The 27,034-nt window shown below is 43.8% G+C and overlaps 1 protein-coding gene across 1 annotated transcript in view; it reads left to right on the forward strand.

Annotated features, from left to right (window-relative positions):
• The window catches only part of enah (ENAH actin regulator), a 72,913-nt gene that overhangs the window by 35,138 nt on the left and 10,741 nt on the right, over positions 1-27,034 (forward strand). Inside the window, 5 exon segments of the mRNA XM_054618660.1 lie at positions 5,854-5,926; positions 17,732-18,066; positions 24,348-24,416; positions 24,419-24,948; positions 24,951-25,092. Coding sequence (XP_054474635.1) covers positions 5,854-5,926; positions 17,732-18,066; positions 24,348-24,416; positions 24,419-24,948; positions 24,951-25,092 — 1,149 coding nt within the window.

The raw sequence follows: 27,034 nt of genomic DNA on the forward strand, positions 1-27,034 counted from the left end.
CCTTCCTGGCATGTAAATGAATGATAGAAATAAAAAGACGCAGAGTATCCTTCACTACATCCCTACATACACACACTGGTGATGAAATTGAGGCGTTGTGCGTCCTTCTCTGTATCGAGCATATGAATAATAGATTGGATCCAGGAAGTACAAACTGGCAGTCTGACCCATCAGGTAGAGAGACCCACCACATCCCCGCTCTCTCTCTCTCTCTCTCTCTCTCTTTTTCTATTTCTGTCTCTTTTGCTGCCTTTTTTTTTTGCATAGCGTCTGTTTGTTTCTCCTCTTTCTGTATCTCTGTCCAGCTCTCTTCTTCGTCTTAATCCCTTAGCTCCCGTCTTTCACTCCCTCTCTGCCTCTCATGTTCATCTCTCCCTCCCACTCTCCATCCCTCCCTCTCTCCTCTCTCCTCTTCCTTTGTTTCCGTCACTTCTATCGCATCGGGGCGAGCCGGCACAAAGACAGACCACGCCAGGCATTTTTCAGCGTCATCTCTAAAGGTGCGCCGTCAGGATATTAAGGCGTCACGTTACGGAGGGTAAAGAACTACTACTGCAACAGAAGACGGCTCAGTATTTGTTATCATCTTTCTCTTGGAACTTAAGTTCACAACCCTCACTCTTGAGCTTTACTAACCTACAGCAGTGTGGATGACTCAGGGCTAAGGGCACAGGAAATTGTAAGAGAAGAAACACTCCAAAAGAGCCATGGTTCTGTATGTGAGCTCCCAGGATTGTGGTGGGGGGGCTTGCAGCAGGGTGGGGCTCGCGCTGAGGCCCGGCAACGGGTCAGACGGGGCCCCGCACGGACTGTGGCGTTACGTTTGCTGCCAGAGGAGGCCCACACTGACATCATGTAGGTACAGGAGAGCAGACTTCTGTAGCTGTTTTACTGTGTGTTCGTGATTTTAATGTGAAAATAAGCTAGAAAACTTTATTATCATTATTAATAATGATAATAAAGTTAATATATTTTCTCCCTTTAAGGCATTTACACCTCAGGGGCTTAAACGAATAAACGACACAAGTACTCACTCGGGAATATTTTGCTTTTAACTATCCCTACTGGCAGTGATGCAGATTTGCGACAGTTCTAACACTTGTGAAATAAAAGGTTTCATTAGATTCTTACAGACAGACTCACTACCAGGATCCTATTGATGTAGAGCAGCGTCTGTTGTATAGCCTGAGCTACTGTAAGCTATTTTGTTGAGTTTCCTTTTAGCGTGATTCCCTGAGTGAATTTGTTTTTGGTAAACAATTACGCAGCATATATGTTTTCGGGCTTTTATTTTAAAAGGAACGAACGGAAGGATTGGATCTCGTCTGCACTACCTTTTGTCAAGGTTGAAAGGCGTAATAAAGTTTTAGTTACTTCTTAGTTCTGACTTCTTAGCCTCCATGTTGAATTGTCTTTGGATATGTTTGTTCTGATTGGTTGAAGCCTTTATTCGCAAAAAAATGTACCTCGTGCCGTAAAAACGTTCGGTTTAAAGGTACTTATCACAAAAAACAAAAGTTTGAAAAACTATAAATTGATGTGCGAATTAATCGCATGAAGAAAAAAAAAAAACATCGCCCCTGGTGTGTGTGTTAAGGCCTTAAGTCCCGGGAACTATTATCAGCCTTGTCCTCCTGCTGATGACATATTCCAAACCGTAGCACATAGTGATCTGAAGACCGGCTAAGATAGTGAAGTATAGCCCGCTTTATCTTTATTCTGTGCTTCACATCGTCTTTCCCAGCATTGTGTCGGATTGTGCTGTTGGATGCTGGCCAAGCCTAAGTGCTGTTGACTTGGGTCACTGAATCAATTCACATATTTTAAGACCCTCTGGTTAACGAGAGGGGGAAAATGACTGAGTAGGCCACCTTAAGAGTTGGCGGGTCTAGTCGGTGTTGATGCCATAAAATTACAGTTCCTCGTATTGGTAAGATAATAAGATGTGCCATTAAAAAGCTTGGTCTCATAGGAAAACAAAGGCTCAGATAAATGCCGGGCCCCCGTTTATCTGATCTTAAGTCTCCAACCCTGCCCTGTTGGCTGCTGCCTGCGTTCTGTCATTAGCACATAAGCTCTATTAGAGCAGACAGTAACACAATTACACCCACAGGCAGCGGAAGACGAGGGACCGTGTCAGCAATTACAGTCGCAGATATTGACTGCCCGTGGACGCGGTTTAATTCAATACTGTTTCAATTGAGCCGGTAAGCGAAGGAAAACCATCAAGACGGTAATAAGACGAGAGGATTTGGATAATCATGGGAGATTGAGAGCTGGATGTAGACGTGGTTAGCCATGGTTCCCTGGAGATGCTGAACATCATTCTCTCGGTTTCATTTCATACCATTGTAAGAGATCCCACAATGTTCTCTAGCAGAGGTCGGGATGGCTCACGTGCTTTGTATTAGGCTTCCTTCGATTTGTCTAATTTCATAGATTCTGGTGAAAGTTGTTGTGTCTGTAACTTCATCTCTTTAAATGTTAAACTGCTGCTCATCTCTGATATACTGGGGAGCTTTTTATGGGCTAATTAGGCGTTAGTTATCTGTGAGATCATTCCACTGTTGCCCCTCTGTTGAGCTGCTAACACAAAGCTCACTTGCACTCGTAGAGATTATGTTACGGATTGAAACTTAATTTAGGATATTTTACAAAGAGATCTTTTGTTATCTTTTCATGCTAAAATGTCCAGTACGTATATCCACAACAAGAGCAAGAACAACTCTACTTGGTAAGGTTCAGGAAAAGATCATGGTTTGGCTTGAAAGAACTACTCAAGCAAGGTAGCTACGTTACAAATAAATCAACGTTGACTACTGGTCTCACACGGGACCCTAAGAGTGGCCTCCTAGGTGAAAGTCCAATGTTTTTAGACCCACCCATCCAGCGCAGACTGTCACCTTTTATACAACGTCACCTGTCCTGGCTCACGATTACGTGAGTTATATACAAATTAAAGTGCATTACATTACATAGGAATAGCTACAAACATTGTTTGGTTTTTACTCACAAACTTGCATGTTAGCTAAAGTAAATAACGAAAAAAAATAAAAGAGATTCTTTATTGTCGGAGCTTAAAGAATCACAGAACCCGATCCAAAATGGAACCATCGTCTGGACCACAACCTTGTATGGGGTAAATCCTCACATTGGAGGACCTGAAAGGGAAAAATGTGTGATTATAAAAAAAAGTTGACAATGGACTTTTTGATAAATCGGCAAATGGTTTCAGTACTAGATGTTTCCTGCATCTGATACAAGATGAAACCGACAGAAGATGGGTTGGGGTTAAATATGTGATTGATTTAGTCTTGCTGTCAGTTTTATCTTTCCAACAACTATGAGCGATGATCCTCGCCAAAGAAATTGTGCAGATTGTTTCAAATATGAACACTTTTCAAAAAGCATTTCATGATAATAAAGATGATCAAATAAACCCATTTAAAGTAGTGTGCCGATATACCTTAAATTTCTTGGTTTCTATCGAAAGAAGTTGTGTGATTGTCTCTTTTTGCGGCTTTTTGGAGACCAGAAGATTTAGTCACAGTGATGGGGCCGACGCCAAACTGACTTTGGGACTGAAATTAACACAGCTGCCCTGGGATTGAATAATGTGAGTTACATAATAGTATAGGACCATTTATGGACTGTATTTTGTCCAAATAAAAACAATGGAAAATGTGATATTCTAGCTGAATAAATAGTTTCTGTTCACCCAGAAGATTAAGTCTGTGTAGAGTTGAGACATTCCAATAGTTGTAGTGTATGTATTGAAATATTTCACTTTTAATATGAATTTACCTCTGGAGAAGTCACCAAAACACACCCAAAACACAACAAAGATATGTTCACACTGCCATACGATACCAGTAAGAAAACACGTATTGCCTAGATACCAGTGAGTTTACTGATCCATTAAAGATGGTTGTGGGCGCCCTGCTCACTCATCAGACGGGATTTTCCGTGCTGACGATACTGGTTTCCAGTAACTCTTGTCATGCGTCAGAACTCACCACCCAAGTCTTTGTTATTGTTTGCGTGTCTCTGTTTCCATCTTGGATGACTTAGCGTTCATCTTTGCATATCAGGACAAACGTTTGTTTGGTGATTTCCAGGTTCAACTGGTCTTCTATGCGATTACAAAAATTCTGCATTATGACTTTGCTCTTGTGTGTGTTAATTTTTGCAATTTGCTGGTAAGCTCCAAAGGTCTTTATGAAAAAAAACAACGGACAACTGTTAGAGTTGTTTTGACTCAGATGTGGCTATCGTTGTTTTCTCCTCTTGTGGAATAGTAGCTTAAGCCTACGCCATTGATGATGTGTTAAGTGGGGTCAGTGTTTGTGAGAGCGTTGGTATTCAGAAACATTCGTCAGCCTGGCCGTAGACCAGATTCTGCTTGTTTTATCTCCGTCCGTCTGTCTGTTCAGACAGTTAACACTCGGCTGAATACTAATGGTGCTCAAATCTGTGTGTGTGTGTGTGTGTGTGTGTGTGTGTGTGTGTGTGTGTGTGTGTGTGTGTGTGTGTGTGTGTGTGTGTGTGTGTGTGTGTGTGTGTGTGTGTGTGTGTGTGTGTGTGTGTGTGTGTGTGTGTGTGTGTGTGTGTGTGTGTGTGTGTGTGTGTGTGTGTGTGTTACTACACAGGGGAAAAAGGAGCACCACGTTGGTCCATCTGGTCCCACTCAGGTTTTGCAGAAAAGACGGCTCATTAGCAAGTGTAATTTAGACGGTGATGTCTTGGTGTCAAAGGCTACTGTAGGTTTGTCAGAAGGGATCAACATTACCGTTTGCCCGGTTGTCCGGGGCAATTAAATGGGCAGGTGGAGTGCCTAAGACTATCAATATAATGTTTTATTAGTAGCCAATATTTATTCAAAATATGCGATCGCGTCTTCGGCATTAATGCTTCCTATTCACCGATCCCTAATAATGCTACATTATGGACAACAAATCTTTTTAAATCTGCAAGAGGAGAAGTTCCTTTATTGAAAGTTAGCTGTTAGCATGCTAACATTGGAACAACTAACCTAATCGGACACATAGGCCTAAGTCATTTCCATCCTATTGCTCAGAGTAATGGTAGTTGCATTCAGTTACATTATGGTGTGTTCAAGCTCCAAACAGTAACAAAACTGAGGTAAAATACGTCAACGTTGTCCCAATGGGGGAATGTGTTGTGTTTGTCCGAGTCCACCATCCATCTCAGCCTCCTCCCTAGTTGGACTTTCTTTATCTTTACACTACATCAGTTGCTTTGAGTGTCTCATAATGACGTGGATGGGTTTACACTAGAGCTAGTTGAAAGCCCGGTGCCTCTCATACGGATACTAAATGGTGTCCCGGTGTGTCGGTAACAGACGGCAATGACCAAGCGTCGGTATTTGGTGAGTAGGGAGTGAGAACAGGTTGTCTAGGGCTGTTAAAAAACGGTCTAATTGGACCTTTATCGGCATTCACGTTTCTTATTTTCTCTATGCAAAAACCAGCTGCTGAGTCATAGGCTAATAGCTTAATATAAACCCTGCTGTTGGATTAAAAGCTGTCTTTGCTGTCCTTCCTGTCTCCGTTGGTCCGTCTGCATGCAAAACACCACCACCTGTTGGACCTGGTTCATTTTCATTAGTTAACTGGTATTTAGAACAACTATAGTCTACACTTATAATGAGAATCTAGTCCATGCTGATGGGAGGACGCTCTTTTTATATTTGGAAGAGGTGTGAGTACCCTTTGACATTTCTTAGATAGATATATATATATATATTATTTATAGATTGTTGTAATGTCCATCACAATGAGGATGTGAGCTGAACGTCTAACAGGAGCTGTCTGTGTATGTCGCCCCCTACAGGCCCCACGTTGCCCAGACAGAGCCCCCAGGTTCAGAATGGCCCCACGCCAGAGGAGATGGAACTGCAGAGAAGGTAAGGACGCTTGGACTGATAAAGACCCTTACATTTGGAACGATGGAAAGTTGGGAGGCACCTTTATTTCTTCCAATCTATCAGTGTCTCAAACAAACACACACACACACACACACACACACACACACACACACACACACACACACACTCTCAGACAAAGCCTTGCACACCCACAGTTGTTTTTCTTCCCCATACAAGGCCACTCTCCCCCTCAGGTAATAATGAGGCTCTGGAACAGCAAGAAAACACACATAGGTGCATACACACACACTAACACACACACACACACACACACACACACACACAGATCTGTATTAATGGAGGCCAGCTGTTGGTCCATGCTTTAGAACCTGTCCACCAGAATGCTTGTACAAGGATTTCATTAGAATGAATTACACACATGCAAACACAGACAGGGGCACGTCATGGACGTTTTTTAATAGAAATGTATTCACCAACACGTGACCACGCGGAGACGTAAAGATCTAACTTTAGTATCAGGTAGAGGAGCCAAACAATGACGGCAGCTGCAGCTCAGCACATTGTTATGTCACGAATGGCAACTGGACAACGTAACACTGTCAAAACGTCAGTGTCCACCGTATGCAACCTATGAAAAGACTCACTGAAGGCTTTAATGATAGTCATATCCAGAGGGATGAATTCCGGCAGCGGTTCTCAACTTTTTGTAACTTAAGGCTCCACTTCTGATTGTTGCTAGGGCCACCTTTCCAAATGAATGAGGAAAGAAACAGCTAATGTGACAAGAAAAGGAGAAAAAAAGTGACTGCTGTAAATGTGTTACGCCTCTGTCCGCCGTAAGCACCAAAATAAGTATTCTGCCCATCACTGCCTGCCATTATGAATCCTAATTTATTTTTTATCATTCACCAAACGCTTTGGAGATCTTACTGGAACAGGGTTGTGTACCGCAATTTCATTTCAACCTATTGCTATTAATCAGAACATTAATCTTTGTTGCCCTACCCGCCCGATGCCAGCGGATAGAACGGCATTCTGAGCAGCCTCATAGTGATGTTATTTGACTGTTTTATTTTAGCAAAAATAGAATTTGTTAAAGCAAGTAATTTGGCGTTTTTAGTCTAAGATGAGACTCTGCTCAGGGGCTGTTTTATGTGCACTGAACTGCTTTCCAACATGGGCAGCTGCTCTGCGCTCCAAAGATCTTGCAACCCCCAGAGCTAATCGCGACCATACGTCAAGTATTTACGTATTTCTGCAGTGATACCTTTTTTTGTATGTATCAGCTTTTTTGGTTTATGCCTTGAACGTAACTAGTTTTTCCAGTTTTTATATTTCTTGGGAGACAAGAAATAGTTCTGATGTGTGTCTCGGGGAATACTGTTTCCCAGGATTAAACCCTAGTGGGAACTTCTCTGTCTAGCTTTTTCCTTCATGGCACAACTATTTCTGTCACTTTTTATGTGCACAAGCAAGTGCAACACTGTAAACTCCCCATATATAAACAATAGCCATTTCTTTTTTAAGATTTAGAAATGTGTCTGAAGTCACTCTAAAAGTCACTTATTCATTACCTAATAGCTTTCTTTGTAGCGGACAGTAGTTTTTCACCAGCAGGTCATGTGTTCACATGAAGACACCTAAGACATCCAGGGTTAAGAAACTTTGCACTGACAGCGTATCCCTACATCCATGAAATTTGGGTTCAATAACGTTGAAAGCAAGGCAATAAAATAACAGAAAGCTCAATAGTTAGGCTAAACTAAGCAAGACAAACTGAGGTCAAATTTAAACCCTGATAAAACAGTACAATAGAGAAAACATAAAAACCTAAATCAAACCCACTTCTAACCTGAACCTTAAATGAAGTCTTAACCTTTGAGAAGGCATTTGAATAAGTGAGGGCAGGCCAAAATGTCCTCTTTTTACCAAAAGGTCCTCACTCTGTTGGTTAAAAACTAGGTCCTCACAATGCAGCAAGTACAAGAACACACAAACACACACGCGAGTAGTAAAAGCATTCTTCAGGTGTGAGTCAATGCTCCTTTTGATTCTCTTTGAGGTGAACTTAGATCTGCCAGGAATTTTACAGACTGTGTAGGTCTGAGAGAGCCTGATGGATCTGGCTGCCAGCTATCCCCCACCCACCCCCCTCTGTTCTCCCTTTCTTCTTCTTCTCCTTCTCACACTTTTCGCTTCCACACGTTCGACCCTTTTGTCTCCGTGTCTCGCTCCATCCGTCTTTCCTTTTTCTCCTCACCTCTCCCCCGTCGGTTCCGGTCGCGCTTCACATTTAGCAGCGGATGACAGGCAGGCAGCGAGCGGATCAGTGACCGAGGTCATCTCTCTGATACGGGGGCCAGTATCGGCCCGCTGTGAGAGAGAGAGAGGGTAAAGGATACGTTGAGCAGAGTGAGAACAGGATGAAAGGAGGGAGGTGGAGGAGGAGGGAGCCGACCAGCAAGGAAATGAATTGGCAGCACACTTCTGCTTCTTGAAAAGGGAAAGCTAACATATGCCTTGGAAGATGCGGAAGGTCTGTTTGGCCAACAAACACTGTCAGGTTATTTTCTGAGCAGCTGTTTCACGTCTAATCAGTACGCTGCTGTCAGTTTACAGCCTGGGAATAAGCATCTGCACACCTGCATCTGTTATAAATAAGTATTCGGTCCAAGCTTTGAATCATAAACCTTCTTCAAAGCACTTTCAGGATTTTCATTTGTTCCAATATGGACTTAGTAGCTTTGGCTGACCTGTAAGTTATAGTCATAGACTGTATGAGGTTGAGGTTTTGAAGCCTTGATTTCAGCAATTTTGGCCATCACCATCCTGGCTTTTTTGCAACCATTAAATGGTGGTGACCATATTTGGTGAAATATTGACGTAGAGTCGCAGTATACGGCTCTGGTAGCGTAGTGACCTGTTAATCACAAGTCAGCCCCGCCCTAAAGCATACCCTGCTCTATATTCGATTTTGACTCTAAATGGACCATAACTTAAACTAAATGAACATCATCATCATAAACTCATGTTTACAATGTTTACCGAGGTAATAAATCAAGTGAGGAGTGGGGCAATTTTTTGGGGGGGCCACCTTCTCCCTTAGTATAAAATTGTCTACACTTTAAACTTAAATGAGAAGAACTTCGCGCTGTTGTACACAATCTATATAACCCGGTTAACAGTGGTGCCAGGAACGCGCTCTAAGCTCACGGCCCCAGGAAGCAGCGAAGTCCGGGCGAGGGGTTCTGTAAAGCTGACACAGCCAGATGCGCGAGCCAGTTTCATGTTCCAAGTTGAACTAGAGCCTGTAGCTGAGCCCCGCTCTGGAGAAAATAGCCAGCCTATCCGTTTAGAAGTGTACAACATGTTTGGTTCATTATGAAACATTTTTAACCAAAAAATCCACTCCAGGTCTGCTCTGGGTTCACTATCCAAAATTAGTGTCTACACAGTCAGACCCATGTAGAAAAAATACAAAGATTAATGGCACAATGGGAAACCTACCCTTAGATGTTTGTCAAATCATTCATTTATGGGCTCAGTCAACGTGTCAGCTAATGCTTCGGCTACGTCTTCACTGCATTATTGCTTCTCATCAGGAATGTGTGAAACATGAAGCCTGATATGGAGACAGAATAAGAAGAACAGAGAGAACTGGAGATATGGATGACCGACAGTGACGTTCCTCCCCCCTTCATTCCTCTCCGCCTCATTAAATAAGATGAGCAAACCTCATTCCACAGTGACCACACATGTTCAGTCTTACGTCATTGGCTCGGCCTCCTCTGTGAGGAGTAAACATTGGGATCATTCAGCTATGGAGAGGCTGGAACAATTCAAATGTCACATGATAGCAGGAAAATACCATGCACCATCTTCTCATCTACTCCCCTCCTCCATCTCTCTCTTTGATCCTCCTTTTCATCCAAACAGAGATGGATGAAGAAGAGGTGGAGCATGATGCTCAAGCGATGAACGGTGCAGATATTCCGTGCATGTACTAGCGAAGGAGGTCACGGAGGGAAAGAGCGCAAATAAAACCACCTGTTCAGGAATGCGGGATGCAACCCTCGGATTAAAAAAAGACACGAGCTGGAAATAATAGGCTGCGGTATAAATAGCCGTGCGGCGCGTGGGAGCAAGGGGAGTGTGTGTTGGGAGAGAGAGAAAGAGAGGGAAAGTGTTGCATGGTCTTGAATCTTGAATGAAAGCGAGGATGAAGAGATGCTGAGGAGAGAGAGAGATCTGCGTTAGCTGTTAGCACGTAGCTGCTGGTATTTAACACTCAGAAGATGAAAACACCAGCAGCTGCTCTGCACATTGTCACAAATTTGTGTTGACATCTGTCAAACACACGTACACACACACACACACACAGAAACATCTCTAAAAACCAACATGTTAGCTTGGCCATTATAACGAGGTTGGGGTCTTATGTTAGCGGGACACAACATGACACATGGAGTGTGTGTGTGTGTGTGTGTGTGTGTGTGTGTGTGTGTGTGTGTGTGTGTGTGTGTGTGTGTGTGTGTGTGTGTGTGTGTGTGTGTGTGTGTGTGTGTGTGTGTGTGTGTGTGTGTGTGTGTGTGTGTGTATTGCACACTTGGACTGTCTCCTCGCTAGAGTAGGTCCATATGGTCCATCTGGGCTCCCGTCCATTCATACACCATTTCCTGGTTCTGCGAGCCAATCAAGCAAGCCGCTGAGTCCAGCTGGCCAACAGATTTCGCCAGACTTCAGTGTCCATGGAGATTTAGCACAGTTGTCACTTGTGGCAAAGCGCAAATGTCATTTTTTTTGCTCAAGGAAAAAAAACAAAGCTGTCTACAACTGAGGACTATATATCAAACTAAATAAATAGCAGCTGACTGTGGGAAAGACGAAGTCAACATTTTAGGATTTTTGATTTCAGACGAAAAGAAAACGAAGGCAGCCGTGGCCGTAGCCATTTATATCGGGTTGTCCGTCCGGTCCATTCATGTGAACGCGAGGTCAACGCTCAAAGGTCACTGTGACCTCACAAAAAACTTTTTGGGCCATAAATGGGGGATTAATATGCTAATACACCAATATTTAAAACCTGACCAGTTAATAACTACTCCTTCAAAAACAAAACAGACAGGATCAGGATAGAGTTGAGTGAAGAGAGCACAGTGTGTTCTATGAGGAGCTCTGTATAAGTGCTACAGCTGGGGGGTCTTTATTGAAGAATCTGGGGTGGGTATATAGGGGCTGACAGAGCAGCGTGTCTCCAGGCTGTGACTGCAATGTAGACACCTGTCCAACAAGACTGTAGCTGAGCATGATGGTGTATTTCAGCTGTCCCCACTACACTCTTACTTTCTGTGTTGTATCGTTTCCTTGAATAAGGCATTTCATTTTAGTCCTCTTTACCTCTTACATTAATCATTTCATGTTTATTCCAGCACGCTTTGCAATCTGCACCGTTGCGCTATTGTCCAACTGTTCACAAATGATATAAAGTATACATGTGTGTATATATATATGTATATGTGTCTATATATATACGTATATATGTTTATGTATATGTATACGTATATATGTATATGTGTATATATATACGTATATGTGTATATATGCATATATATGTATATATATATATATATGTACATAGTAGTTCATTTTATTTTAACTTCCTCAGCTTTGTTGTCCTTGTTTTTAGCAGTGTGTTAAAAACTTAAATTAAAAAAATGATCCCCATGTTCACGCTATGTGTAAGTACATTGAGTAAAATGGTATTTACATCCTGCTATTAAAACTTATTGTGATTTTAACCGTTCTATTTTCTAATACTCCTTTTATTCCTTGTAGAGTTTTGTTTCGGTTTAGTTTCTTATATATTGTTTTGGTTCATTGTGACTGTTTTGGGTCAAATGGTTAGTCAGATAAATCTCTCAGATTCTTTTAATTGTTTCATTTTTAAGCTAATGAATACATTAAACTGCAAGAGCGAAATGGTATTTAGGGCCTTTGCAAACCTTTGAGCCTCATACCCTTTGACTGCAGATGCTATTGAAACATTATTTGCATTCTGTCTATGCAGCTCTTCTGCTTCATGTTGCTTGGCTCTTAGTTTTGACAACTAGCCATTTGACGTTCCCATTATTGCCCCAAATCCTGACCGACTCTGCCTCGGCGTGTCTGCAACTCAGTCATTGTAAGTTGATGCAAAGAGTGAAAAGGAATATGTGTGCATGTGCACGTATGTGTACGTGCGTGCCGGGATTCAGGCCGTGCTGCCGCCCACGCTCCCTTAGCAACGGTTTCCCTGGCAACTCTTGTCAGGAGGCGAGTGAGGCGCCAGTTAAAGCGCACAGGAAGGCTTTTCACAGCTTTGAATCCTGTAACGTTTCCCTGCAAGGCAGCGAGGGACGTGGAGGGAAGAAGAACCCGTTTTAGGTTCACCCTTCTGACAGTGCGTACAGGGGGTCTCATGTAGGAGTCATTGCATAGGTCCCCTGGAAGTGACACAATACATGAAGCTATGCTCGTTGCTCTAGTTCATATGGACACGGTCTGTTCTGGAATTTATATTTTTCATAGATTATAAAGGGATACTCTCACTTTTAGAAATGTAGGTGCTAACTAGAACCATATGGGTTATTTGGCTTGTTTCTATAGCAGAACGCTTTTCTACCTCAGATCCCCGTTTGAGAGGTTCTACAGACAACACTTCTACGGTATAATGGTTCCACTCAGAACCCTCACTGGAGGTTCTATCAGGTCCTTTTAACCTCTAAGGATGCTAACAAGAATCAATTCAGGGGGTTCAACTGAAAATGTTTTTGTATTTCAAGGGTTTTATCTAGAACCTACGCAGGGGGTCGAGCCGATAACTCTTTTATATTCCGAGAGCTTCATCTAGAACCTACCCATTGGGTTCTTCTGAGAACTCTTTTAAATTTGAAGGGGTTCATCTCGAACCTACCAAGGGGGTTCTAACGAGAACTATTGTATATTCAAAGGGTTTCATCTAGAGCCTGTCCAGGGTGATCCACTGAGAACTTTTTTATATTTCAAGGTTTTCATCTAGAACCTACCCAGAAGGTTCTACAAAGAACTCATTTGGATTTCAAGAGTTTCATCTAGAAACCATCCAGGGGGTTCGACCAAAAACTATTTTATATTCCAATAAAAAACTGGAGGTTCTACTCCTGAGAACTCTTTTAAATATCAAGAGTTTCATCTAGACCCTCGTATTGTTTGCATATAGTCGATCAAAAATTCAGCCCTCTTGTGCTTTAAGTGTTGTTTTTTTCTTTTTGGATGAATCCTGACCTTCTGAGTCTTGAACAGAGCGGTGTCGTTCCCAAAAGTCAGAATGATAGAGCTGTTACACTCTGACGTACTGTGGCAGGAATGCACAGGTGGATCTACAGAACATATCAGCTGTAAAACAAAAAAAAAAGTTTAATCAGCTTCAGTTTCCCTCTATGGTTTCACTCCAAGTTTTACACTTCCACACACACCTCAAACACCTCTCTCCAGACAGCTTATTCTAAGCGTGTGCGCACATTGTTTAGGAATGTCATGATCTCCTGCTTTGGGGAATGCCGTGTGCATGTGTTACATCCATTAATTACACGGTGAGCTGTTTGCTTGCATGCATGAGCTTAAAACAACTACTTCACAACTTTATTGTCCTTTCAACACAAATGTGGCCAAGAGTCAGGGGTTTAAAAAGCCTCTGAGCTAGAAGACATTCATCAATGCCAGCACAAGCATTTAACTACAACAAAGGAAACAGCAGTGCAACTAGACATCAGTACAGCTGAGGTTGCCTCGCCACTCTAATTAGGACGGATTCAGCAAGTATACCCTCCGTCCGACGGGGTGTACTGAGAAAAAAAAAAGGCAACGCACAAGTGAAATTACAACTGACTCGGTTGGTTCAGTTTTCTTTGTTGGGTGTATACGTTTCTGTGGCTGTCTTTCCATCCATCAGTGCTCCCTGGTAGAAGGATTCAGGTGTAGCGGAGGGAATTTTCTGAAATGCCCTCCACACCTCTCCCTTGCATCTTATTGGTCAGGATAAACTTTCTACAGCCATGTCACAGCGAAACCTCTGCGGGTTTAAGGGAATTAGCTTTAGTGCTACTTATATTCACTTTAATCAGTCATAGTGCAGCCAAACACTGCATTAGCTAAAGGCACTGGTTAGAGCCTTTCCACTGGGTGAAGGGACCACAGAGAAGGCTGAAAATTCTCCCTGATTGTAAAAAGCCTCGGCATACATATTTGATGAATGACTTTTGCTGATAAGTCATCTTCTATGGTAAGATTTTCTCCATTTACCACCTCATTTAGATCAAAATGTTTCAAATTTGTTGACATCCTGGTACAAAACATTATACATCTTTCACATAATCATGACAGCTCAGACTATAGTGACTCTGAAGGGAACACTAGAGTTTGGTTTCATCTCTCTGTACCTATCATATCATATCTTGGTACTCTCTGGACTCAATGAAGAAAACATTCCTCGCTTTTTCTCTTGATACATTTTTAATGGAAAAGCAACATGTTTTGTTTTTGTGTCTACAAAGAAGTGAAATTTAAAAGAACCTTTCACTGCTGGAGCCAGTGGCATGTAGACACTTTGAGGACCGGAGCCGAACACAGAAACAGGGCACGACGTCCTTGGTGTAATTTTGATATCTAAAATCAGAAGTTTCATAGAAGTCCAGGGGAGAACCCCTTCAGACTGTCACTGTAGTATATCCATTTTTACACCCATTTTTTGTGGTTTCTCCTTAACTTTCACTTACGCCTTTTACTTTCTTCTTCCACAACTAAAAATTAAAATGAAATTAAAGAAAATCCATCTTACCAGGCTTCAAGTAATGCATATTAAACAACAATGTCGTCTCCTGAAGAGGTTAGTATAGACGCTGCAATAAATATCATCAGTTCTATCAGAACTGGAAAGTATTTCTTCATTGAAAGAGGAGTAAAGAACGACGCTGAAGGCTTTTCTAGATGGAAAATTTTTTTTTTGCTCTTCTCCCAACTTGCTTCGGTTAAAGTTTGATTGACAGAAAGTTCCCCCAATTACCTGCCAAGTGGATTAGGGTTAGGGGCCTTTTTCCAAACAGTTTCCAATTGTTCTGTGTAAAAAAACATCTGGAGGGTATTTAGCAGCTTTTTATCAGACATGTTTTCATTTAGAAGTAGCCATATTACAAAACCGTCTGTCTTTGTTTCATGGATGTATCACAACAACAGCTCTTAAATCCGCAGTCCTTGGTTTTCCGGGTTCCCTTTTTGAATGAGAAATACAGACTACCGCCACCTGCTGGTACGGAGTGATTTCCTCAAATGCAGGTGCAGAATGTACGCGCTAGTTGGCCTTTTTGTTGTCGTCTTTGCATTGTGTAATAGCGCCAATTTTGAGCCAAGACGCAGGCGACGTGAGGGCACCCAACAATCGGCCTTTGTCACACGTGTTCGTTGATTTGCTGTAGTGTGTCTTGGCATTTACACATGGACCCACCGGGACTGGGAAATGCACATTGGACAGTTTCCCCGACCCTTTAAAACTTTTTTTTTGTTGGTACTCAAAGTATTGAGGTTCTTTCCCCAGCCCTATCAATAAGAAACTAAATGATTTCACACCCTGCCAGAGAAACCGGCCCAATGCGTGCCAACTCTCTCAATGACCCAATTTACACCGGACTAATGCCAACTCTCAGCAATCTCAAAAAAACACCATGCCAAAATGTAGGGGTTAAATCTGTCGTGTTGTTTTTTTCCGCGAGTGAAGCCACCTGCTTTCCTCAGTGTTCTCAGCGATCCAACGACGACCACAACGTCACCACTGTGCGTACCTGCTGGTCTAAACGTGCCTTGTCTGTGACACTAGTGAGGTTTGTGTGTGTGTGTGTGTGTGTGTGTGTGTGTGTGTGTGTGTGTGTGTGTGTGTGTGTGTGTGTGTGTGTGTGTGTGTGTGTGTGTGTGTGTGTGTGTGTGTGTGTGTGTGTGTGTGTGTGTGTGTGTGTGTCACCGGGGCAGACGGAAAGGAAAGGGAGTGTTTACATTAAGCAGCATTTATGCTGATGATCGACTTTAAGCTGTGAGTCAGCTGTCAGCGGGACGGGTGAGGGCAGAGAACCTGGTGTGTGTGTGTGTGTGTGTGTGTGTGTGTGTGTGTGTGTGTGTGTGTGTGTGTGTGTGTGTGTGTGTGTGTGTGTGTGTGTGTGTGTGTGTGTCTGTGTGTCAGAGGGAGAAAGTGCATGTTGGCATTTAGCTCCAGTTCCCACCATCCACCAGCTCTATCCCTGCTCGATTCATTTATGTATATATATATATATATATATATATATATATATTTATATATTTGTACACATGCTGTTCTTGGTGTCTCCTACTTTCATTGGTTCTTCTCTACATCTCTCCGTGGAATAGTCTATATGACTTCTGTTGACAGATATCCTTATTCATACCTTGTTCTAATCTGAAACTCAGCCCAGTTTCCCCACGGGGATCGTTACAGTCCTTTCATCAAATCTCAGAACTGGGAAATGGGAAATGGCTGCCTCACTCTGTCACACTTTGTCGTTTTCACATGCCTCCATGCCTACCCACACACGAGAACACACTCTGGCTCACACTGCTCACATGCCCCGTTCTTCTGTTTCCCTCCGCTGCTGCAGTCATTACACATGTACCGGTCCTTCTACCGCTGCCTGCTGCTGACACCTAGTGATGCAACCCGGACCTGCAGCCACAGTTTGCATCAGAAAGCTCCCTGAACCACGCTATACTTCAATATTATTAACGTAACAAAACAAAAACAAATGAAATAAAAGGAGATGGTAGTTTTTATTTTACTTTCTTTGTATCTTTTGTGAGACACAGTGTGCAGCCAAATGAGGGGTTTAGGCCACAGGCAGTCCTCACTGTGTGTTTTTAAATGAGCCCAAAATATCTCCAACTTATATAATTACAACAGTATTTGCCTGTGGGTCATGGTGGGGGGGGTCAAGACAGTCCCCGCACTAATTTGCTCGCTCTGCTTGTCTTCACTGAAATATTTTGTCCACATCTATCCCTCCTTTCTCTTTCACTGCATCTTTTCATGTGCATGGATGGTTGTTGATGACTTTGGACTCTGAAGTCCAAAGACGACGTGGAAATTCAGAAGATATAATAGAAACCATTAACATTTGAATTTAGCATTAATGTCTTTTCTCCTCTCCTCCCCTCTCCTCCTGTGTTTCCTCCCCTCTCCTCTCCTCTCTTGTTTCCTCTCCTCCCGGTTCGTCTCCTCTCTTGTTTCCTCTCCTCTCCTCCCCTGTTTCCTTTACTGCTATCTCCTCTCCTGCTCCTCTTCTTCCTCCCGTGTTTCCTCTCCTCATCCCTCCTCTCCTGTTTCCTCTTTCTCCCTCCTGTTTCCTCTCCTCTCCTCCTGTGTTTCCTCCCCTCTCCTCTCCTCTCCTCTCTTGTTTCCTCTTCCCATCTCCTTTCTCCTGTTTCCTCCTGCTCCTGTTTCCTCTTTCTCCCTCCTGTTCCCTCTCCTCTCCTCCCGTCCCTCCCTCTCCTCTCCTGTTTCCTCTCCTCCCATCTCCTTTCTTTTCCTGTTTCCTCTCCTCTCCTGTTTCCTCTTTCTCCCTCCTGTTCCCTCTCCTCTCCTCCCGTGTTTCCCTTCTCTCCTCTCCTCTCCTGTTTCCTCTCCTCCCATCTCCTTTCTTTTCCTGTTTCCTCTCCTCTCCTGTGATCTGTTGTCTCCTCTCCTGTTTCCTCTCCTTCCCTCCCCTGTCTCCTCTCCTCTCCCGTTCCCTCCCCCTCTCCTCCCCCCAGGCAGCTCCAGGAGCTGCAGAGGCAGAAGGAGCAGGAACGAGAGCATCAGGAGCGAGAACGTCAGGAGAGGGAGCGTCAAGAGCGCGAGCGCCTGGAGCGCGAGACGCTGGAGCGACAGGAGCACGAGCGCCAGGAACGCGAGCGCCAGGAACGGGAGCGTTTGGAGAGGGAGGAGCAGGCGGAGCGGGAGGCGCAGGCGGAGAGGGAGCGCCTGGAGCAGCAGGAGCGCAGCGAGCGTGAGCTGATGGAGAGGGAGAAGGCGGAGAGGGAGCAGCAGGAGCAGTTGGACAGAGAGCAGCAGGACTGGGAGAGAGGGAGACGCATCTCCAACGCCGGTGAGTGATGCCCTTTGGTTTCCTGCTCATACACATACTGACTGTTTGAAGGCCAATAATGAGACTGCTGGACTGAAAATGTGCATTATATTTCTGATTTATAATAATTGATGTATAACATTTTCTTGCTACTGAACATTAGATCACAATAGGTTGTCTTCAGAGGAGCGCTCTTATGTGTGTTGGACGTGGGCTCCTATGAGAACAAACTCTGCAAATGTAGAATCTGTGATGCTGATTGTGCATTTAGTTTAATTTCAGTGTGTCCCAATTCCATACTGCTTCCACACTGTATACATTACACACTGAACTACGCATCAGTGACCTGAATTAGCATGTATCATTCTTAGTATACTGTTCAAATGATAAAACACATGCTCCAATGCATGTCATAAAAACTTAAACCTGTGACGGCCAATTAAAGAGTTTTTTCTTCCATTCCCTTTGTGCATTGCATTGTGGGACAAAAGTGTGCATCATCAACACATTCAAAAATCAAGGGATTTGGAGTACACAGGATTACTTCTACGAGTGCATTTCATTCTTCCTCCTCTATTGTGAACCGTGAACAAACTACAATCTCAAAAATAGAATGTAATATGGAGTTGGGACCCAGCGAGTTGAACTTTACCTCACATGATGTGTTGCCAGCTCTTAATAGCCCTGAGTTTTAGTTTAGTCCTTCAGTTCAGTTCATCTTTATCGTCTTGATCCGAGCTTTTGTTGACAGTAGAGAACATCAGCATCCATTCAGAGTGTTAAAACCAATCTAGTTGTAGCCAATTACTGCTTGTCACTATTTGCGCAGCGCAGTTTCTTGAATGTGTTTGTCCAGTAAACCTGTCTGTGACATAGCATGGCTGGTAATGCTGAGGCTGTTTTATGTTTCATCTCACACAATGAAGTGAAACTTTTATACTTGCAATAAAGAGGTCCCAAAAGTCCTCTGGATGCAGGACTCGACGCATTCTGAGGTGGATAGCAGCTCTCTGTCTTTTTTGCATTTCCCTAGATTTGTTAGCCTCCTCCATTAGCGCTAAGCTACAGCACCCACAGGCTAGACAGGCGCTATGAACAGATTGTTAAGAGTGCACTGGGGCACGGGGGAGATGAATGTGAGCACACACCACCGCTAGGCCTTACACCAGTCACACACACACACACACACACACACACAACACACACACACACACACACACACACATAACTTCTGATACATACACTTCCAAAAAAGTCTGAGGTGGGTAATAAATCTGTCCTAAAAATATCCACTTTCTGAACAATAGTCCTCCTCCCAGACTTAACGAAAAGCTATGTCAACCATTGTCGGTCCAATGTAATTGATTTCTACTATCCAGCAGCCGAGAGGAGGCGGAGCCACAGGGGGAACACACGCCGGCTATGAAGTTGAGCTGTAATGGATCGGGGTCTTTTGGTCTTGTGATAGAAAGGGAAAATGAGCTCTAGGTTCTAGGACCGGGTCAGTAGGGAAGGCAGCGCTGTGCGGTGCGCTTCAGTGCAACACTCGGCCCCGTTAGCACACACATGCATTAACAAGGCAGACGATGTACGGCGGTGTTACTCAGAGGCTAAAAATACACCATCAGGGAGGATGCTGGTGAGACCCCCAGGAGTGAATGTGTGTGCGTGTGTTAGAAAATGCCCCAGGATTAGAAGGAGGAGTTATTTCACATGTCATACACAATTACACACATATAGACCAAACTCACTTGATCTCACACATACACAATGTTTGATTAATGTGTCCTCATTGATGTGCACTGTCTATACCATATAAACCAATAAAAGAATAAAAAATAAAAACACACACACAAACACACATGTTCTGTTATAACATACGAGTCTGTTGGGATTGATGTGAGCTTGCAATTTAACGTTTAACGCTTTACAGTGCTTCTTCTCTCTAACAGGATAACTGTGTGTGTGTGTGTGTGTGTGTGTGTGTGTGTGTGTGTGTGTGTGTGTGTGTGTGTGTGTGTGTGTGTGTGTGTGTGTGTGTGTGTGTGTGTGTTTTAGTGTGTGTGTTTCACAGTAACACTGATGTCAGTGAGTTAAGTGTTCGCCGCTAACGTCTGGTTTGAAGTGTCTCAGTAAGAGTGACAGCTGCGCTCTGTCGCTGTTTCCTCAATCAGTTCAGGAAATTGGCAATCAAATTGCAATTTTAACAATTGTCAAGGATTCACTTTCATAACCTTACAGCAGTTGGATTGTCAAGATCTGTCTTTTTCTGATCTCTTTATTTAGTAGTTTTTGCAATTTTCTGTATTTGGTACTTTATTGGGCTGAAAATGGCTAATAAGCATTGTTAGCATATGGTTCCACACATTTTATATGTTCACTGTTAGTGAGAGGAGACAGGCGACCGCTAAACACATGCTTCATAAGAAGGCGAGCTTTTCCGTTTCACTTGGCTTTACCCAGTGTTACACACACACACACACACACACACACACACACACACACACACACACACACACACACACACACACACACACACACACACTCACCACCTCTGCACAGTAGTGTGTATCTAATGCTTTACCATGTGCACAATTTTACATGTGTATTCTTAAAAGGGAATTTATGTGAAGGATATTAATGCTGGGGTCTGTGACAATTCGAGAAACTAGTCCACTAGATTTTGAAATGATCCAATCAAAAAATTCAGCCCGGGGTGGCCGACTCTTTTTAACTAATGAAAGTAGGAAGCAGCACTAACTCCAAAAGTCTCTAAATAACTTGCGAGGAAGTCGTCAACACTGACGGCCCCGCCCCCATGTCAGGCCTCACTCCACAGCCACTACCCCGAAAATGATCATTATGAATCTAAACAATCCAATCTTGTTATTCAGGCTTATTAGAGTCTTATGACAGACACCGATACCTGATTTTTTTTCCCGAGTTGGTAATTTATTGATTTAAAGACAATTTCAATAAATACAACAATTTTAATTTAGATGTTTTAAAAACTGTATCTTTTTAAAGGGTTGATCTACTGCGTTTTTTTTGCTGCTTCCTTTTTTGTGTAGAAGCTGTTTGGTGCCGAGTAGCTTGGCTGCGGCTACGGCTCTATTGTCATCTCATGTGTGTGCGTTTAATATTCCTGCGCGCACGTGTCCAGCTCGCCGTGTAATCTGTGTTTTTTCTGATCGTGTGTTGGTTGTCGTGGAATGGCAGAGCAAAAGCTGGGGCCTCTCCGTCACATGACCCACCCGGAGCTACAGAGAGACGGAGAGAGAGAGAGAGAGAGAGAGAGAACGAAAGAAGAGGCGGGGGGTTGGTGTAATGATAAAGAAGTATGGAAAAGGTCATAGGAAGAAGTAAAGCATGTAGAGGCAACTCTGAGTTAATGAAAAAAGAGATGTGAGAGGGAAATTGTGTGAGCAGTGGAGTGGAAGTAGGAATGAGAGCTGACTCCAGTTAGAGAGGATAAATGGTAAATGCAGTATGAGCTGTCAGAACACTCAGCTGGGAGAAACAGGAGTCACATGGAGGAGCAGGAGGAGGAAGAGGAGTTGGATGAGAGCCAGGTGGTCTTGCAAATCCATCGGGTTATCTGTCTTGTGACTGCTGGTTAGGTGTTCATGTGATTTCTACCTCTGTTCCTACTGTGTGTGTGTGTGTGTGTGTGTGTGTGTGTGTGTGTGTGTGTGTGTGTGTGTGTGTGTGTGTGTGTGTGTGTGTGTGTGTGTGTGTGTGTGTGTGTGTGTGTGTGTGTGTGTGTGTGTGTGCATCAGAATGTGTAGATCTGAACCATGACTGAGGGTAAGGGTGTCATATCTTCACACAAACTCAAAATGGTTGGAATGGACTTCAGGCAGCTGATTGAATATACCACACAACATCGAGCTTAAAAATAAATTAGCTCACCAGAACCACATAGGGTTCTTCTTCTCTTCCTCCGTAGTAGAACCCTCTACCTAGAACCGTTTCAGAAGGGTTCGAAGTATACCTCAAACCATACCTTGAACCATCAGTGAAATGTTCCATCCAGAACCCCTCTTTGGAAGTTCTATGTAGACCCTTTCCCGCCTTGTAAGCACCACCTAAGGGTGCTAACAAGAACACACACATTGGGCCCTCTAGAACCCACCCAGAGGGTTATATCTAGAACCATTTCCTATTCCATGGGTTTCATCTAGAACCCACTAAGGGGGTTTTCATCTCACCCACCAAGTGGGTTTGATCTAAACCCCTTTACTATTTCAAGGGTTTTATCTAGATCCCATCAAGGGGTATCTACCGAGAACCCTTTCTTATTCCAATGGTTTTCCTCTAGAACCCACCAAGGAATTCTACAAAGAACCCTTATATATTTTAAGGGTTTGATTTAGAACCCAACCCATGGCCTTTTATAACCCAAAGGTTTCATCTTGCACCCAGGGTTCCACATGGCGCTCTTAAAGGGCCGGGGCTGATTTGATGCAGCACAACCCACAACCCTCATGGCTAAGAATCACAGGGTTATGAGCTGGGAGGAGAACCAATGATTTTAAACAATCCTTGAAGAACTCTTTATTCCAAAAAGGGTTCTTTGGATGAAAAGGGTTGATAATATAACCCTTAGTCATACAAAGAACCCTTGAAAAACCCTTAAGAACCAAATGGTTCTGGGTAGAACCTCAGCCCTTCAGGAAGAACTCTTTTGAAACCCTTATTCTTAAGAGATGCTGCAGAAACATGAATAATAGGTCAGTGTTATGGTTTAGTTCTAATCCAATGCAGACATAGTATAGTGTTCATTAAAGTGTAGAATGACGTCACTAGTAAGGGGAAGTGGAGCAGAAGATGAATGGAGGATTAACAACTTAACACCATCCCCACACTCAAGCACACACAACATATGGCAGCTCCGTACAACAGCGCCCAGGCTACGCTAAGCGCTAGTCACAATCAAGGTAATTAGTTCATTAGTTAGAGAGCCGGGCTCAGCTAGGATAGACTCATGAGGTAAAAGAGGAGGGACTTAAGACAAAAACCACCTGATCACCTCCCTCCCACTCCTCATAAACCCCATTAAAAAGAATATGGAAAGTTATTAAATACCATTAAGACCTGTGAAGTAGAGACATTGGTGTAGTGTGATTATAAACAGAATGCCACATAATAATAGCATTTTAGATAGTAAGGTTATCCACACAACCAAGCTTTAATAATTAATCACGTATGGAGATGACTCATGAGAACCTGATCCTGGTAACCCCAACAACACTAGCCACAGTACTGGATAGATACAGATAAAGATGAAGCAAAGAGGACATTTGTGCATATGAAAATACAAAGAACAGCGTCACCTCATTCCAGCAGGGTCTCTTTCTTGGGGAGACACGACAGGTCGATAGTGTAAAAATTTAAACTAGCAATATAATAATACTCAGAGTCTACAGCCAAGCTAGCGCTTCTGAGTAGAGTGCTTCTAACTTAAATGCTAACATATGCTAACATGATGAAGTTAAGCAGGTAGAATGTTCAACAGCTTTTCAATCAGAGATTGTGTGGTAGCACGCTAGCATTTGCTAATTAGCTCTAAACGCAAAGCACAGCGGAGGCTGATGGGAATGTCATTAGTCTTTCGTCATAAACCAAAGTATTGTAAATATCCAAGGTTTGACCTGGTGATGGCGGGAGAGGACAAGTCAGGCCAGCTGTCAGGGTGTGAACCAAGTTCGGGTTTGATGGAAGAAAACTGTTTATGAATTCACAGAGACCAGGCACAGAACACAGAGACCAGAACCCGAGAAAAAGGGACATATGTTCATGCTCCAGTGTTGGTTTCTGGGACTTTGTGTACTAAGTCTATATAGTATATGACTTGGCTTGATGACATTGCTGATGAGTTGCATCTACTGTGTAACTGTTCTCTGGGTGTGTGTGTGCTACATGGTGACCTCCTGCCCCTCAGTCTGTCTGTCTCCCCCTCTTCTCTCACAAAGACCACATGAAGGCCTTGTGTCTCTGGCTGTGTCCTTGGTGCTAACACCTGTCCACTAACATAGTAGCGTCACCTCAGCTCCGGAGAAAGTACACACAACCTGGAATAAAACTTTGGTGTAGCTCTGTGCTGGTTTTTTCCTGCTTCATCTGCCCCTTCTCTTTTTTTCCTCCCTCCCTCCTTTCTCCTCTCTCTCCTGTCCTGCTGTCTTTCCCTCCTGTGTGCATGACGGCTGCTTCCTTCTTTCCTTCCTTCCGTCACTCCTTCCCCTTCTGTCCTTGTCTTTGTCCTCGACCTTGGTCTGTCCGTCTGCGTGGTGTACATTTAGCCTTCGAAAGCTCCCTGTACAGTCAGGAGTACAGCGCGACGTCCCTGGCGTCCGTGTCCCCGTCTGCGCCCCCTTCCCGGCACCCGGGACGCCCTCCTCTGCTACTCCCCCGACCCCGCCTCTGAGGCACTCGGCCTCCCGGTTCGCCACCTCGCTCGGCTCCGCCTTCCACCCGGTCCTGCCCCACTACGCTACAGTGCCAAGGCGGCAGCAGGCCTTCCCCCAAGCCCCGCCCACTGCCCCCGCTCCGGTCCCGCCTCCTGCGGCCAAGTCTGTGGTCTGGTCGGCGTGCAACTTCACGCCCCTGCCGCCCTCGCCGCCCGTCATGATAAGCAGTCCCCCTGGGAGGGCTGCGGGCCCGCGGCCGCTCGTCCCCATTGCGGCGCCCTCGCCGCTCACCCAGAAGCCGCCCTCGCCGGCCAACGGCCCGCCCACGTTCCCTGCACCGTCGCCCGTGACCATCCTGCACAGCCACACCCCGATCGGGGTCGCCTGCCCCACCCCACCTCCCCCGCCAACTCCGCCCCCTCTCCCCTCCCCTGTGGCCCCCCCTCCGTCTTCTTCCTTCGTCTCGTCTCCCCCTCCTCATCCCAGGCTCCTGGTGTGCCCTCTCCCTCCACAGCAACCCCTGCCGCCGCTGCAGCCACCGCCGCCTCCTCTGCCGAGCACCTCTCCCTCCCCCTGGGCCTGTCGGGGCCCGGGGAGCCGGACACAGAGGCCCACCTGCCTCAAGGGGGCTCCTCCTGTCAACCCCAGCCCCAGGGTAAGGCCTCCAATCCAGACTCCTGTCTCTCTCTGTCTCTCTCTCACTGCCTCTCTCCTCCTCGTCTCTCACTGATGTCCTACTCACACACTAACAGCGGGGCTTTGGACACTGTTACCTTGTTACTGAGCAGGCCAAGTGAATCCCATAAAACAGGCCCATATCAGGGATGAAAGTGCTGGTCCAGGCTGCTGTAACCTCCAGATTTCTTGTCGTGGGATCTTCTGGTGTTGAAGTCACTGTTGCTCATTTCTCTGTCAAGTCTCATAAAATGCATGTACGTCCTTGCGTGTGGCTGACTGTTCGGTGGGTATGAAATATGTCTCTTTCAGCATGGCATGTCTGTCTCTTTGATAGTAATCAATCATTATTACCGATCGCTGACCAGAGATCCATTGCTCCACCATAGCTCTCTCCCTTCCGTGTTGATCATTTTGCCACTAAATTTCCCATCATCCGATCATCTAGTCAGTGAAACTCTTGTAAGCGCTCCTGCCTTTATAGTCTCAACAGGATGCTCCCTTTCTGAACGAGACATCAGTGGATCACTAGCTGTGTTTCCTTTCAAATGTCAGAGCAAAAGAAATAATAAATGTGACATAAAAAAACGTCCTCCACTATGCCGAGTAGGAAATTGAGGAGTAAACATATTTTTATAGACTTCTCGATTGCCCTCATACAAGCCCTATAAAGAAAGAAGTCAAGTATTAAATGCTTTATAAAGGAGCAAATACTGAATATTCTGTAAACAAAGTGTACGTTGTTAAGGCCTCCTGTTTCTAAAGCATTTAAAAAACCAATTGTTTGCATTTCCATGTCCCATTCAGAGAATCAACTCTGTTTTGATAAGTGCAAAAACCACCTCAAGCAAGAGTAAAAACTTTTTAGAGTGATTGAAGACAATTTTCTCTTTATTTTTTTTCTGTTTCCATGCAGCTTAACGCTCCAACGCCTATCCACTATGTGCATAAAAAAGAAATATATATGTATAAACTATAAATAGGGAACATGGCTGGTGTCTTTCCTTTGTAAACCGAGCGTGCCAATAAGACACTTGAGATGAGCAATTCTCTTCGTGTTGTTGGTATAATTTATTAGTTATTAACGATTATGGACAGAAAACAAATATTTTACTAGAATATTCAATTTATTAACTTCCTGTTTCAATTCATGACAATTTCATTTACATGAGAAGAATTTACGCTCAGTTGTTCCTGGTTCAGTCTTTCACTGTTTTTGAAATACAATTTTAAATAAAACAATAATTAAGAAATTATACAGACACACTAGTGCTCTATGTGACCTCCATTTACATTTGTGTTATTAGCCTCGGAAGGTGTTCTAATGACCTTTTGACCCAAGAGATCACAAAACTGATTTAATATTGATCACAGCTCAGCATGTTCACATTCCATCATAGATTATTGATCATGGATTGAGGTCTGTGATTCAATGTCATTATTATCCAGCATCATAATTACAAGGGACAAAACTTACTTCATACATATCAGATTATAAATCACCTTTTGGCAATTTATTAATAATCATAATGTGTCTTTATGAGTGTGTCATTGCATCAGAAAGTGCGTTCCATTGATTCGCTGCTCAACGTTGACCACTTTGTCTCTGCTCCATTTATTGGAATGTTTACCTTCCAGAAAGGGTCAGGTATTCATAAACTGAAATTTATTGTCATTATTTTTTAATACAATAACCATGTCACTTCTCCCAGCCCTATTTCAACTCTAAACCCTCTCACTACTTCTCACTAATGCTGCATGTTGATGAGAAATGATGTGGCATGCTGTCATGTTTACGTGTGTGTTCCATGTTCATTAAAACAATCCCATCCACCATTATTGCACTACAGATTCACTGACAGCGGTTTAACCTGTTGATGCATTCATGCTGGTTGTTTGACGCT

Source organism: Anoplopoma fimbria, chromosome 18 (assembly GCF_027596085.1).
Source record: "Anoplopoma fimbria isolate UVic2021 breed Golden Eagle Sablefish chromosome 18, Afim_UVic_2022, whole genome shotgun sequence".
In the NCBI taxonomy this organism is placed as follows: Eukaryota; Metazoa; Chordata; class Actinopteri; order Perciformes; family Anoplopomatidae; genus Anoplopoma; species Anoplopoma fimbria.